The following is a 17,212-nucleotide window of genomic DNA, read 5'->3' on the forward strand; positions in this document are numbered from 1 at the left end:
TTTGAAATGAAACAACTTTCTCTTTCTTTAAATTTTTGGTCTAATATTACTCAAGCCGTTAGATAAAGTCTCATTTTTGCCGTTAACTCCGTAATGGAGCTCCAACCTGAAGGTATTTTAAACCTTAGTCAAAAATTGGGAAATAAAATTAGACTTTTTCTCGAAACAATTGCACACGTGAAATTCACCTATTTCACGTTAAAGCTCCACTAATGACAAGGCACTTATGAAATGATTCGCTAACTACAAGGATAATAGACCAAAAGTTAACACAGCAAAATTATACAAATTCAAATAGTGCAAGTACGAATTTGGACCTTAGTTCTCTTTTTTCTCCTTTTCGATCTTTCAAAAAAAAAAAAAAAGATTTTTTCGTTCTTATACAATATTTGAAACTTATTTATCAAAATTATTTTAATTTTGTATATTACCCGCCCTAAACAAGGATTATTTACAAATTATATACATTCCACCTTAAAAGGCTCTCAATCCATTATTAGTGCCTTAAATTAGGGGATTTAGTTACACAATTTTCCTTTTTTTTCTCTCCTCCCCTTAATTTCCTTATTCTCTGCTGCCTCTCTCTACCCAAAATTCCCGTAATTGAGAGCCAAAATTTTTGGGCAGTGAAGTCACGCTTCATATGTAGATAATTCATAACTTTAAATGCAATATCCTTTCTTGCCAAGTACGCATCTGAATGCTGCGTTGTTTCCATAGTTGCATATCAACTATTCCTTTTAATTGCAGAATTATTTTGCATTCCTTAGGTGCCATGGTTTTCCTTAAAGACTATAAATTGTTTCTTTCATTGCAGAATCCTTGCTTTTCTTAACTGACTTATCTTTTTCATTTTCACCTAGTTCATCCCAGAATTTCGGAACAGATTTGTGTTATCCTCCATGTCCTTTTTCAAAGCTTCTGTAACAGTGGTGAATATCGCAAACAGGACATATATATCAATGATCTCGAGATTAGTTGGAGTTGAAGCGTAAGTAGAAGAGAGAGATGATAAATTTGTATGATACAACAACATACAAATTAAAAAATAAATTTCGTAAAAATTTAATACATCTACAACATCATATAAACTAAAAATAAATTTTATACAACTACAACTTATTTATAACTTATCTACAACTTCCATACATACTAAAAATAAATTTCATACAACTAACTATACAGTATACACTTATTTACAACTAATCTGCAACTTATCTACAACTTTTATACATTATTTCCACCCAGTTAAGTACAACTATAATATCATACAACTTAAATATAATTTTTATACAAATTTTATACAATATATTTTTTGTATATTTTGTATCTGGTTTATATATATTTTGTATGTGGTGTGTATTTCTTCCTCTCTAAAATTTCAATCAAAACTTTCTCTCTTGATACAATTTTGATACATATCAACAATTTTATATAAAAAAAGATAGTATTAATAACTTAAATACAAATTTTATACAACGATTCATACATTATACAACTATTTTTCAACTTTCACACACACACACACACACACACACACACACACACACACACACATATATATATATATATATATATATATATATATATATATATATATATATATATACACACACACACAACAGAATATAATTTACATACAATTATACTACAACTTTACTACAATTTCGTAAGTATATTGTATGTCATGTGTTCTTCTTCGAGTTTCAATCTGAAATTCAGTCAAAATCAAGTCTAATCTTCACCAAACACCCTCAAAATTGAGATATAAACTCCAAATAATATTCTCAATTGTTTGCAACAATACCAATCCAAACAAATAATGATTTTTGAAAACTAAAATTCGATTTCAAAGTTTCAAAGTTTTTTAATGGTTGTCAATGGTAGAGGGCCAAACAATTTCAAAATTTATTGATTGACAATTTTAATTTGAACACCAATTGTGAAATATGAAAGAAAATTGCTAAGTTAAAACGATTAAAATTCATTGATAAATTTCATTAAAACTATATACAACAAGAAAGTATAAAAAAATAAAGAACACCAAATAAAGAAAAATTGGGGAAAAACAGAGGAGAGTAGAGAGACGAAGAGTGTGAGTGAGAGAGAGAGAGAGAGAGACGGAGAAAGAGAGTGGACAAGTATAAAGGGATAAAGAAATAAGTGATATTACTTATTCAATTCCTAATATTAAGAGATACTCATTTAAAACTTATTTGTATATAATTGGTAAATTGTATATGACCATGTAATTAAATTGAAACTTGAGTATGGAGGGTAATAAGGTTTCAAATAGTGTACAGGAAGGTAAAAATTTCAAAAAAAAAAAAATAGTGATGAAAAATATATTAGTAAATAAGGAAATAGAATAATCGGAAGATATTAGTGCCAAATGCAGAGGAAAAAAGAGTTTAAAAAAAAAAAAGGAATTACAGGAGTAAATTGCTAAGGAACTAAACTGACAACAAATATGGAGAGAGACATCCCTCAACTTCAGTGGATTGAATCAAGTAATTGGAAAATCTAATCGAAGATCATAAGCATGTCCCATAAAACAAAACATCAAAGCGGCAATATAATCAATTTGGCAATTTACAGAACAGATCGACCTTTACACTGGATATTCGGAAACTTGTCAACCACAATATGAGATACATTAGTAAACAATATTTTTACAATTATCATTCTTTACTGAGACATTCAAGTAAAGCTGTTTGTAATCAAACTATCACAATCATATGATTCAGCCTGTCCATTCTTGGTTAGTAATACTACTTACCGAGCAAAAAAGGGGAATCAATCCAAACATCTACACCTTTTTTCACTAGATTTCACACATGCATCTACAGCAACAAGAGAACCAAGCATGTTTACACGCCAGGCAAAAAATATGAGAATATACTAATTTACGAGGTCAAGCAGTTAGTGCAGCTCTACTAGGCCTTTTGCCTTCCATTGCATCTTTCTTCCTACGGCAGTTTGCGCACAGGAATGGACCTTCCCATGGCTTTGACGCAGGTGAGAAGAAAGGGCCGGAGTTAACAGATAAACCTTCACTTGCTGGCTGATCAACTTGGCAAATAGCACATCTGAAGAGCCCAGAGCTGGAGTTCAAAGGAAAATCTTTACCAAGCCTGCAGGTTCACAAGAGAAGATAAGAAACCCGACCATAATGCGTGACATATGCGCGGACAAATTTTCCTATGTGTTTTGAGTCTTGAGATGAAAATGCAAACTCAATCTCCTTTTTTCTCTCCAGGAAAAATAAACCATGGACCAGTAGGGCAAGTCAATGCACTGTCCTTATTTTTACATCTCAACTCTTCAAGATTCTTTGGCTCTCTCAAGTGCTTATATAACAAGCCATGTTCTTCAATTTTAGTGTTCTCTGAACTCTACGCTCTGTAAATCATTTTTCCCTTTTAGTTTCTTTACTAATTCATAAATTCCAAATTTTCACTGCAACAATGTCCGAAAACCAAACAGCTGAACAGTTGAGTAAATCATTCTTAGCCACCAAAATGTTGTTGCTTCTTTTTAAAAAATCCCATATATCTACAAAGAGAAATGAATATAAAAAGCTTAAGCACTGGTGATGATAAAGATAAACTGTGTAACATGTACGAGGTTTTTGGAAGAATATCTACGAGCTATCTCAGCAAGATCGAGACAGATTATGACGACACAAAACAGTAGATGTAATCATTACTTGGATTTAGATCCAAGCATGTGTATCCTTAGCAAGCACTGTGGTAACATGAATGTCTTAACCCTGCCCCAACACCAAAGTACAATAGTCTGATAGTGAAAGGGTAAGTTGCTTGGTGACACGGGTGCGGGTGTCCGACACGGTTACGGATCTAGAGGTCGGATCCTTCGAGATGTAAATTCTAGGATTCGGGGATATAGATCCTAGTACGGATAAGGGAGTGGTGATCCGGCTAAATATAATTTAAATATATAAAAATATTTCTAAATAATGAGAAATTTTGTTGAATACTTACGTATAGCTTGTAAAGTGTGGATTTCTTTTTTATTCTCAAGTTGTAGATAAGTAAAGGATTGATTTCCCAGATAAGGTATGCTGTTTTTTTCAAATTTACCATAGTTTTGGTTTTGATTTCGGGAATCAAATTGTATCTTGTCTCAAATATTTCCGTCCGTCGTGGTCAAAGTACCCAAAATTGTTTGACCAAATCCGGTACGGATCCCATACCCACACCCATACTAGTGTCGGGTCGACATAGGTGCGGCACCTAAACCGCCGTGTCGGAACAACTTAGGTGATAGGTATACCTGTATCAGTAGTTTTTTTATCTTCATCCAATCTCGAATGGAAACAACTCCCGACTTATACTCTTTTCAACCAGTGATAAATAAGAAATATCCTTCTCCAGTGTTAAGAGCTAAATTTATTGAACAAATTAACATTAGCTGGGACGATAAACTTCATTCACTTGTGTTCTTTATTTTTCTCCTTTGACATCCAATTGATCTAAATTCATCTTCAAGCATGTTTGGAAGACTGTTCAACTATTACTTCATTATTTCTTCAGCTATTACCATATCTTTTAAGTAAGTGAAATTGACTATTATCCTTTGTTATCGAACAGAGAAAGTAGAGAAAAGAGGGTAAAGTTCCACTGCTGATATAGGTAAAATCATGGAATAATTTCTTTTAGCCATACAACAAATACATTCACATCCATAATAATTTAAAAACAAGGATTACAAGAAGACGTGGTAGCTTCAGTAGAAGTTAAAGATCAAGATAATGTATAAGGAATAAATTTTTAATAATTAGCGAAGATGTCTCCTCTAGCTAGGACATCAATTGGCAATCAAAGAAGCTACAGACAGTGCTATTTTTTCATAAAGAAATAAATACATGGAGCACTTGTTAATATCATTCACGGAGTGCATGTTTTCAGCTGTGTTCCATTTCCAGAATAAAATGTAATCATCAATCACCCAAGTGTCTGCCACATTCAATCAAGCACTAAAACAATTGTAGGAAACTTCTCATGTTGCCAAACATGCAGAACGACGCTAAAACTAACAAATACACCTTACCTCTCAGCAAGCATTGCAGAGCCCTCTTCAAACAATTCCTCCACAATACCAACGGTAGAAAGCTTTTTTGATCTTGAATTTTGTGATCTCCTCCCAAAGATAAATGAACTGAGCAAGTTTTGCCTTTTCCTAGGTGTTGGAGGCAAGACAGGATGGTCATAAGGAATAATATCAACAACCAAGCAGGTTGTATCATCTTTCAGACCTCGTGACCTTAGAGCCTCCTGTATTATATAGACCACTCCAGATTTAGAGACAACCTCATAAATATAAAAGGATTTAAATGAATATTACTCAAAATCATCCACACCTTCACAACCATCTTCGCAGCGAGATCTGCTGGCAAACCTCTGCAAGATTGTGCTGCTAAATCAGATGATAAAGCATCCCATATACCATCAGAGGCGATAATAAGCCTTCCCCCAGCATTTGAAAGCTAACAAAAGATGAGAAATCAAATTATATTTTAAAAGGGATGGTAGTATAATTAGAAGGCAAAATGGTTTATTAAGGTTATTCACCTTCACTTGCTTAACATGAGGTATTGGAACAATAAACTCCCCAACATCTGTATCACCAATTGACCTTGATAGGCACAATCCACCAGGCCAGCAACGCAGAGGCCCAACCTATATACCAATCAAATTTCACAGAGAGAACATCAATATGTATTCCCCTTGAGCCAATCTCATAAAATTAACAAGCAAAGGTCAGAAAATTCTTCACATGTTGATACCTCATTACCACCAAAAATATTGAGCCTTCCTACTTCACCACCACTTGCGGTTACACGCTGGCGTTCCTCTTCGTTTTCTTCCAATCGATGGTCAACGGTCAACAAAGAGACCACACCTTCTTGGGTGTCTAATATGCACCGAGAATCTCCAACAGATGCGACAGTAATAGTCCACCCATCGATCACAACAAAGGTAACAGTAGTTCCAGATGTCTCACCTGTCAACAACATCAAACTTGGTTATAAGAAGAGTAATTTAGAGAACAAAGGGACTACTAGAAGTGGAACATATTGAAGAGAAATCTGGGGGAAATGCCTTTTTGCTGAAACTCTATGTCAGTTTTCACAAAACCAGCGACTAGTGCGCGAGGAAGGGCTTGGAGCCACTCTTCTCTGTCAAGTCCTTGAGGAATAGCACTCAATACATTGTTCAACAAATTCTCTTTCGTAAATATAGCAGCTGATATACCATTATGCCCATCAAGAATCTACCAAAGAAAAGCCCAAAACTCAGAAATCCATACAAACAACTAGCAATTTTTGTCTTCATCATACTTCACAAACAAATGACAGATTTGGAGAATGATTAAGTAATTTCAGTTTACCGCGAAAACAGAAAAGGATGTGGATGTATTCCCCGTAATCCTCTGGCAATCAGGCTTGACCAAGAAATAATCTTCCCCTTTCTTGGCCAAACCAGCCTGCCCGTACTTCACCGTAGGCTTCTCCACATTGTCACTCCGCAGTTCACGACTGATAAGAGTCCCTAGCGGTACTGGAGCTGCTTTTTGCTTCATCCTCGTAACTTCCGTCCCACTCATTCGCTCACTCCCTGTTGCCACATTTTAGTTTCCGATCCCTATTTCACAATTTGGAAAACCAACAACTCATTTCCACACTAAACTATTCATTCAAATAAATCAAAGAACTAAATCTCAGTGGATCATAGTAACAAGGTCATTCTAACACTTACATTACCTCATAATCTGTTTAAAAACACTATATTCAAACACATAATGGAAATAACATAAAAATAAAATAATAGAGTGACTTCGAAGTCTCACAGTGAACATATTGAAAGGCATCAATCGGAGCAAAGGAAGACTATGAATTGTAGAGGAGTTGAAGCATAAAAGCAAATGTGATTATGTTCAGTTATGAGCTGGATCAGAATGTTGAGAAAGCAATCCTAGAGAGAAGAGAGAGAAGGAGTGGGAAATAGCTATTTATGTGATTTGATTGCGACTTAAGGAGAGAAAAATCGATCTCGAGAGAGAGAGAGAGAGAGAAGCGGGTTTCTGAAAGCGACATATATGTCTCGATTTCTCTGGTAAAAAACTAAAAATGTGACAAAATCCACTCAAACAGCCCCAGGATTTCCTGAAGTGTTCTTCGTACGGTCAATGCAGTGAACTATGATTTCAAAATGTTTCTCCAAAATATTTTAATCTGTGATCTCTCACCCCTGGGGCAGAGCTAGAGTTCTAAATATGAATTTGATAAACCCCAGTAATTTTGTCCAAAATCCTATTTTTATTAAAAAATCTACTTATAGATACAGAGATATCTAGAGAGATAGATAGATAGATAATTTATTTTTTAAAATTAAAAACCTATAAATTTAAATTTCCGAATCCACCCCACCCCCCAACCCCCCGTACTCTACTCCCCTCACATATGTGTTAGGACCCTTTCCCCTATGTTTAGTTGGCATAGATTAGGTGAATCAATCATATAGGTAATCTATCTTAGGCAATGCAAAAGGCCAACTATTGGCAAAGATTAATGAAATTGAATAATAAGATAATTTAAGAGAATATAATACTACAAAGCAATCAGACATCCGACCGACCAAAGCATTTTTTGATCCAATTTACAGATTAATTAAAAGATAAAAGAGTTCTTGTACCGAAGCTAAAAATAAACTATGTAGCTCATTAGAATAGTACTTAAACTTAAGGCATGTTTGGCCAAATTTCTTTTTTGGCCAAAAGTATTTTTTTTGGGGTCAAAAGTGTATTTTTTTCTTCTTCTAATGTTAAGGTGTTTGCCAAACTTTCAGAAGGAGAAAAAGTGTTTTTAAGTAGAAGCAGAAGTAGTTTTCGAGCAACAGTAAAATATAATTTTATTAAATTAATTAATCAATCACAAATTACTTCTTCCTAAAAATTATTTTGTTAAAATCACTTTTAAAATTAAGTTGAATTTAGAAGTTTAGCCAAACAAGATTAATCAAAAAATCAAAAGTACATGATGGACGGACCATGTGGTATGTGTTATTTAGTGAAGTAACTTGCACTGATCCCACAAAGATCATAACGTCATCCATTTGATATTAGACTACTCAAACATGCTTCCAAATATCTTTCACTATTTTGTTGCCTAAGACTAATGTTAATTATTGGAAGGTGTAAAGTCGTGTATTACTTATTTTGCAGTCCATTTTACAGGTTGCAAAAGCTCATTTCTCATTAATTTATCGTTTAATATCTTTTAATTAAATGCGATCCCTTTTATATTTCTTTTTATTTTAACTTTTTTGCGCGTTTGCCACCATATACTAATTAGTGGAATAATTGCGAAATTCAACAGAGAAGTGGGGGCACTACGATTCTTGAAGTTATTCTTGCAACATTGCAGGTGACATGTTCTTATTGTACCAACGGTTATATATCAACAACAACAAATTCACTATGATCCCGCAAGTGGGGAATGAAGAGAGTAGTATATATACAGACATTATCTCTACCTTATTGTAAGTTGTAACGATCCGATAGGTCGTTTTGAATTCTACTTTTTCGTTCCGTTAATTGAGAGCTTGAATAGCTTAATTTTATGAGTTATAACTTGTGTGCATGGTTCATTTCGATTTCCGGATGTGTTTTAACAAAAAGAACTTGATTTTTTAACTTTAAAATTGTTGGAGTTGACCATAATCAACATTCTTGGTAAACAATATCGGGTCGGTATTTTGACGATTTCGATAAGTTCGTATGATAATTTTGGACTTGTAAGCATGTTTGGCTTGGGTTCGCGGTGACTCGAAGCTGTTTCAGCGCTACTAGTTGAAAGTAGAAAAAAATTGAGTTTATGAACATTGAAATTCTTGAGTTTTAATGCTTGATTTTTTATTATAGATGTTATTTTAACGTTTTGAAATTTCGAGCGAGTTTGTGCGAAGTTATTTTATTTGTATGGATGTTTGAAACGGGGCCCGAGGGACTCGGGTAAGTTTCAGATTAGTTTTGGACTGCTTTGGCAACTCTAGGAATTGCTAGTGCTACCGTCATCAGATCTACTCGCAAATGCGAGGTGGCGACATCTACAGCTGGGATAAAAATAAGAGATTTCAGGATTAGCTCAATTTATTCTATTTTTGAGACCTAGACTTCACCTAGAGGCAATTTTGGAAACAGTTTTCTTTTCAACTTCAAGGTTAGTAACTTTAACTTATTTTTATTAATTTTCATCACTTTCCATAGATTTTTATTCCTAAATCTTGATTTTCATATAGTAGAAATATGATTTTTGGATAGACCCTTAGGATTTGATATTTTAGAGATTTAGACCTTGACTTGAGGTCAGATCTCGAAACGAAACACATATTTGGATTGGAGGATGAATGAATAATCAAAATTTGATCTTGATTTTGGATTTCGACCAAGTGGACCAGGTGGACTTTTTGTTGACTTTTTAAAAAATATTAAAGATCGAACCTTTTTGTTACGAGGGTAGTTTTTAAAGCTTGTTTTAACTTATTTGAGTATTCATTGACTAGATTCTAGTAATTTGGAGACTTGTTCTAAAAGAAAAACGGTATTGGATTGCTGATTTATTCCGTAAAAAGGTAGTGTCGTGATTAATCTCAATTTGAGAAAATTAAGATGAGACTGGTCGATTTGCTACGTGTTCTATATGTGTTGGGGACGTCGTATATGCAAGGTGACGAGTGTATATGCGTTGTCATGAGTTAAAGCATAGGGGTAGAACTAGTTTATTTCATGTTTTTACTTATTTCATGCATTTGCTCATTACATGTCTTTACTTGTCCCATGCCTTTACTTGATATATACCTTTACTTGTACATGCCTATACTTATTTCATACCATAGTTGTTTTATGTCTTATTTACTTATGCTATGTTGGTTTGTGTGACCACTTGATCGTTTGCATGTTAATAACCTTGTTTGGGTTCTTATTGAGTTATACGAGTGAGATTAGCTCTTGGATATGGGATTGTCATTACTCCTTGTTCGTGTTCATCTTTTCCTTAGTAAATTGTGTTTATCTATTTTCCTCGAAATTATATTATAAACCTCGCCATGTTTGGTGGTGTTGTTGGATGTTTCTATGCGAATTGGTATGTCGGATGCGGTTGCCGCCACAACATTATTATGATAAGAACCGGATTGCTTGCCGCAACAATAGTCTCAAATATGCGCGGCCGCGGATTTAGCCGCGCATCTGGTCGCGCATATGATATAGGTCCAGTAAAATGTCCATAACTTTCAGTATACATATCCAAATGACGAACGGTTTGATGCGTTGGAAACTAGATTCAAAGGGCTTTAAATTGATAGGTGATGTTTGGCATATTTCGATATGTGTTAATGTTACTTTACCCATGCTTTAACCACTTTTTGATGTTATTTAATCTTTAAAACACCCAACATGGTGTAATTATTGGTTTGATGACTAATTAAGTTATGTGTGACGATTTAAGGTGTTCGGAGTGCAAAATATGAAGAAAAGGTGGTTTAGCTAGAGGAAGAAGGGTTGGATGCGTCGCATCCAACCTAGGAAAACATCATCCTGCATGCAACCTTAGCAGTGAAGTTGGGCCATCGCATCCGCCATCGCGTGCGAAACTGGGAAGTAGAAGTGAAGCTGGATGCGTCGCGTCCACCATCGCATGCAAGCTGAGAAATAGAGGACAAGGTGGATGCGTCGCATCCACCTTCGCAGGCAAAAATTGAAATGGAGGACAAGGTGGATGCGTCGCATCCACCTTAGCATCAATCCCTGAAGCCGAATTGGACTAGGAATAGGAGAGCTTTGGCCCACGACTTTTGTACGCAATATATAAGCTAAAAACGCCTCTTTTAGGTTATCTAACATATTGGGAAGAGGGAAAAAGCCAGAAAAAAGCTGTGGAGGCCGGAATTCATCAAGTTCCATCTTTCTCCCACCAAACTTAGTAATTTTTATGTTTCTTTATATGATTTGTTGTTTGGCTACCATGTCTATGTGGAGCTAAACTTCACGTTCTAGGGTTGTGGTTCTTTCATGACTATTGTTATTCGGATATTGATTTTGACTTCTTGATTTATCATATTAGTTTATTTATTCAATCTTGCACTTAATTATTTAATTGATTGATCACCAATTGAATATTATCTACGAATCTAGAATTGAACTCGAAAGTGGGAATTCTATATTGCATATAGGATTGAGTAGGGCAAGTTCTTGAACTCGGGCATCGGGGAACGGATTCGTGGTTAGGATAGACATATACCTAATTATCTTGCTTGGTTGATTTACAGGAATTATAAATGCGTTCTTGTTGATTCTAACTCCATAGACATATAGGCGTTAGGTTAGCTTGAATAGGCGAGTAAGAACTCGACAGATTCTTATGAGCAATATTAACCCTGTCAACCAATAAGCTAGATAAATTAGTCGGTCAATTCAATTGAAGAATACAATAGGATTGTTAGATAGACCATAACCCTAGATCGTTTTCATTACATTGATATCATTAAAATCTGCTCTTTCTCTGTTCAAAGTTTATTATGTATATTTTTCTTATTTAATTAATAGAAGGAAAAGATGTCAGAAAAATAGGGGAACAAGTTGACTATAGTATAGGTCGGATATTTCCCTAATAGTAAGTATAAGATAGTGGAGTATTACATTGTAATTTAGTACTTAGTTAAAATATGAAGTAAATCTCTAATTATCAAATCTCACTTTCTTCGGAAGAGATTTCTTTCTTTTTCTGTCATAAAGATCTCAAAATAGTTAGTCATGTATTTTACAATGATTACAAGTTTCTATTTTAATAGATGTTCACTGTTCTATCTAATGACTTTTATTACCTTTACAATTTGGTCACTTTTCATTTTTATTCTTTAAATGTTTTTTGTTAAAACATGTTACTCTTCCTTTGATTTTGTCAATAACTTTGACTAGAAAAGTGGCTCTCACTTCTAACTCCGAGGAGTGTTTGCTTCTGGTTTAGCAGCTCAAGTTCTAAGGCAAAAAAGTTACTCTCTTCCTCTCAATTTATGTAATATTTTTCCTTTTTAGTTAGTACCCCAAGAAAACAACATATTTTTAATAATTTAACGATAAAATATCCATATACCCTCAATAAAATAATTTATAATCTTACAAATATTTATAGCTTTTTTTAGACTACATTATCTTTCTTTCTTAAATTCTGCTCAGTCAAACACCGTTACATAAGTTGAAACGGAGGAAGTACATTCTCTCTCTCAAAAACGAGCATTCGAAATCGACGTGCCTTCAACCAATGGCCATTGGCGGACTTTTTTCGACGCATATCAGCAGCGGCGGGGTAATCTGATATAAGGTATGGAAGCAGTCTGATTAGTTCCACTTGAGTTGACTTAAGTCTTTCTCTCCTCGTAATCTAGCCTTAAGCCTATGAGTTCCTTTGAACTTAGTAGTTTTTGCTCTAACCCAGTATTTATATTAAGAAGTTTACTAAATATCTACAAATATTTGATTGTGAACCCAGTTATTATTATTATTATATATATAACTTGACGCCGCTGAAGGAACCCATAAACTTCATATCTCGAATCCGCCTCTGCATATCTCTGACCTACCAAATCCAGTGGCGGAGCCACCTTATAGGAAGGGGTGTCAAATAACACCCCTTTGTAGAAAAAATACATTGTGTAGCTAGGTAAAAAAATAAATTATATGTACATATATTATGTATTGACTCCACTTAATTTCCTAGGTATGTTTACTTTAATATATTTTGACACCCCTTAACAAAAATTCTGGTTCCGCGACTAACCAAATCCCCCCGCTCCCCAAAGTTGGGGCAACAAACCCCACACTGAGATTTCGTCTAAGAAACCTATTCCATAACATTGGTCGGACCATTGAAGCTCAGTTTGAGCCCTAATGGCCGTGGTTCTTCTGTAGTCAGAGCTCAAAATATTAATCCACAATGGCATTCCTGCATTCATATTATGAATTCATGACTGAAGAATATATATTGACAATCATGGGTAGATTCCAGGGAATCCAACCACAAATTGAGAAGATTCGATCCTTGATCTCACATCGTATTTCTGTTAAAATTGGGATATATGATAACAGAAATGTATTCATTGACTTTAACAATGAAGAGGATTTAAGAATGTATATTTTAAAAGGGTGATTGAAGTAGAAGGTGTGCAAATGTGGCTCTAGATGATCCTCCCACTGAAAACACGAGGAAGACGTCTTGTTAAGGTATTACTTCCGTGACTACCATTTCATATGCATGCCTGGAACTATGTAAAATAGATTGTTGGAACTGTGGGAATACCTTTGGATATGAATATAGCTGCAAAGAGCAGAACAAGACTAAGCATGGCTAAGGTGCGTGCTGAAATTGATTTTCTTAAGCCTAGGCATGATATTGTCATCACCCCATTTACCCTCCGTAGGAAGTCGTGATGACACCTAATCTCTATGACTAGGTAGGCCTAATATTTGACAGCAATTAAACAAATGTAATTAATAAAATATTCAACCCAATTTGATAAACTCATATAACTACTAAAAAGCAAAATCTAAACCATATAATTCATAAGAACTATGGAACAGAGTCGTAAGCACTATTGAATAACTAAAACATCTGATACATCACTCTTTGCGAGAAAATACAACAGTAAATGAGAATTGGGGAAGGAGACTCTGAGGCCTGCGGACGTCGAGCATGCATACCTTGAAGTCTCTGGTAAATGCAGCTAGCAGGAAAATCTTAATCTACCGGCACGAGCGGACGTACCTGGATCTGCACAAAAAAGATATGCAAAAGGCCAGAAGCATAGTATGAGTACACCATAACGGTACCCAACAAGTATCAAGTCTAACCTCATTAGAGTAGTGACTAGGCCAGGTCAAGACACCTACTAGGATATAAAACAGACATTATAAGATGAAATACGAATATAAAATGAAAAGTAAGAAAACAACTAATACGGAACATGATGAGATCATAAAAGAAACAACTAGAGAACTAGAAAGACCATGTACGGACCACAGTTCGATAGAACACTAAAGAATGAAATAACATATATAATTTTTCACCAAAACACTTAGTAACGTGAAATAACAACAAGAATCACATCGAGGGACCGCCTTGTGTATAATAAAATCAAAATCGAGGTATCGCCTCGTATATTCAAGAATAACAATCGAGGTACCACCTCGTATTCCCATTTCTCAATTTCAATCATAATCCTTCCTTATGCCGACGTGTGAGTCTTACATTTGAAAATAGATTTTGAAAATAGTTTTCCCGAAATACCTACACGCACTTTAGCCCACCTTATGATACCGTGTGGTTTCATGTAGTTCCCCTATAAGCAACACACGCATAAGTCCCACCTTATACTGCCGCATGCACATCAACCCAAGTCTTATACCACCGCATGCGCATCAATATCATATCACAATAACAACATCGCACCACAAGTGCCCGTATATCACAATTTGCCAACAACAACAATATCAATGTTTCCATAACAATAGCCATAATGGATGGAAAATGATCAATAGGATAGATGTTTCAACGTATTAATAACTTTCACAACCTCAACATCAATTAACTCAACAATAAGGAAAACAACGGGTAACCACAATATTAGATAAGGCTAACTCACAATAAAGGAAATAATCTTCAATAATGAGTATCAAATAACGAGAGTCAACAATTAAAGGCAACATGAACAATTAATTCAACAATGATAATTAACAACAAAGAGATAACATGGGACACTAAAGGGCAACAAGTTCAACTAAAGCATGAGAGAAATTTAGCAAGTGAGATGTAAGACAATTACTAAACAATTCAACTAAAGCATTTAAGGATAGTCTATCATAATTAAGGACGATTTAACTATGAGAATCTAGAACATAATATAGCATTTCAATTAAGCATGAAAATAGTCTAAGTAACCTAACCGGTCAACTACTACGTACAATCCGTGTACCCACTTGTCACCTAGCGTGCACGGATTTCACTTAGAACAATTGAATCAAACAATATCCATCCTAGGGGTAGTTCCCCCACACGAAGTTAGGCAAGACACTTACCTCAAATAGGCCAATTCACAACTCGAAAATAGTTTTTCCCTTTAAGTCCGCCTTCACACGGCTCAAATCTAACGAAAATCAATTCAATAACATCAAACAATGCTAGGGAATTCAATTGAAATAGCTAAAGTTAAATTTTTTACACTTTTCCTGAAAAGTCAACAAATGTCAACCCGAAGTCCGCCCGGCCGAAACTCGGGTCCAATGGTAGATTTCGTATACCCATGACCCCTCGAGTTCATATATGTGATTGTTTTCAAAATGCGAGTCCAAATCGATTGTGAAAACTCAATTTTCTATTTTTCAAAAATTTGACAAAGTTTCATAAATTGCTACTTTGATTCACATTATTTTAATGTTAGAATCTAAGATAAGTTGATGGAATATGATTAAAAATAGATTAGGATCACTTACCAAAGATTTGTAAGTGAAAATCCCCTCTCCAAGTTGTCTCCTACCGAGTCTAAGGTTAAAAAATGAGAGAATGAACTCAAAAATCTCGTCCCTCAGCTATTTGTCCAGTCGCAGATGTCGTATTTGCGACCTAGGGTTCGTAATTGCGAACCCCGCAAATGCGAAGAACCACTCACCAATGCGAAGTTCTTCCATCTCTGCTGTCATCACAATTGCGATGAATAGTCCGCAATTGCGAGCAATGGACCCTCCGGAAATGCGACCATGATGATCGCAAATGCGAAGAAGCTCTCCCCAGGTGTACTTCGCAAATGCGAACACTAGGTTCGCAAATGTGAACCCGGCAGACTTGGAAACCTTCGCAAATGCAAACTCAGACATCGCAATTGCGAGATCTGAGGCATGTGCTGAAAACCAACAACTTCCAATTCTAACAACACTCCGCTAAGCGTCTGAAACTCACACGAGCCCTCGGGGCTCCAAACCAAACATGCACACGAGTTCAAAAATATCATACAAACTCGCTCGCGTGATCAAAATACCAAAATAATACCTAGAGTTATGAATCAGACACAAAAACAAATGAGATTTTCAAAGAAACTTAAGAACTTGCAACTTTACAACCGGACGTCCGGATCACGTCAAATCAACTTCGTTTTGCACCACATTTTGCACACAAGTCATAATACTATAATGAACTTATACCAAGTTCCGGAACCTAGATCCGAACCCGGTAGCAATAAAGTCAAACTATGATCAAACTTAGGATTTCGTTAAGCCTTTAAACTTCTAGTTTTCAACAAATGGCGATAATTCAAGTTAGGGACTTTCGAATTCGATTCCGGGCATACACCCAAGTCCCAAATCATGATACGGACCCTCCGGGACCGTCAAAATACTAATCCTGGTCTGCTTGCTCAAATAATTGACCGAAGTCAACTCAAATAAATTTTAAAGCACGATTTCGCATTTTCGTCAATTTTTCACACAAAACCCTTCCGGAAAAAAGACATAGACTATGCACGCAAATGGAAGAAGGCTAAACATAGCTAATCGGGGATTTAAAACACAGAATTGAGGGTTAAAACTATAAATGACCTATCGGGTCATCACATTCTCCACCTCTAAAACAAACGTTCGTCCTCAAATGGACATAGAAAAGTACCTGGACTGGTAAATATCTACTCCGCATGTCCGACTCGGACTCCCACGTGGCTGCCTCGATCAGCTAACCTCTCCACTGCACTCGAACTGAAGGATAACTCTTAGACCTCAACTACCGTACCTGCTGGGATAGAATAGCTACCGGCTCTGCCTCAAAGGTTAAATCCTTGTCCAATTAGAATGAGCTGAAATTTAACACATGGGACGGATCACCGTGATACTTCCGGAGCATGGCCACATGGAACACTATATGGACTACTGATAAAATAGGTGGAAAAGCGAGCTTGTAGGCAACCTCTCCAATCCTCTCAAGAATCTCAAAAGGTCTGATATACCTAGGGCTTAACTTTTCCTTCTTTCCGAACCTTATAACACCCTTCATGGGGAAAAATCGGAGCAAGACCTGCTCCCCAACCGTGAATGCCACATCACGAATTCTATCGTCGGCATAACTCTTCTGCCTAGACTGAGCGGTGCAAAG

The 17,212-nt window shown here is 35.6% G+C and overlaps 1 protein-coding gene across 2 annotated transcripts; it reads right to left on the bottom strand.

Moving 5' to 3' along the window:
- Positions 1 to 2,623: 2,623 nt before the first annotated feature.
- On the bottom strand, positions 2,624 to 7,013 carry LOC107806243 (putative protein phosphatase 2C 5). 2 transcript variants are annotated; one of them, XM_016630369.2, is made up of 8 exons: positions 6,874 to 7,013; positions 6,415 to 6,668; positions 6,126 to 6,297; positions 5,810 to 6,027; positions 5,595 to 5,702; positions 5,384 to 5,509; positions 5,074 to 5,297; positions 2,624 to 3,134 (listed from the first exon to the last, which is right to left on the bottom strand). In XM_016630369.2, the coding sequence occupies exons 2-8, from the start codon at positions 6,628 to 6,630 to the stop codon at positions 2,915 to 2,917; spliced, it is 1,284 nt and encodes a 427-aa protein (XP_016485855.1). In that variant the 5' UTR covers positions 6,631 to 6,668; positions 6,874 to 7,013; the 3' UTR covers positions 2,624 to 2,914. The 2 variants fall into 2 exon arrangements, with proteins under 2 accessions (XP_016485855.1, XP_075087011.1); XM_075230910.1 differs by lacking the exon at positions 2,624 to 3,134 and adding an exon at positions 3,376 to 3,555.
- Between the last annotated feature and the right edge of the window lie 10,199 nt (positions 7,014 to 17,212).

Source organism: Nicotiana tabacum, chromosome 15, assembly GCF_000715075.1.
Source record: "Nicotiana tabacum cultivar K326 chromosome 15, ASM71507v2, whole genome shotgun sequence".
In the NCBI taxonomy this organism is placed as follows: domain Eukaryota; kingdom Viridiplantae; phylum Streptophyta; class Magnoliopsida; order Solanales; family Solanaceae; genus Nicotiana; species Nicotiana tabacum.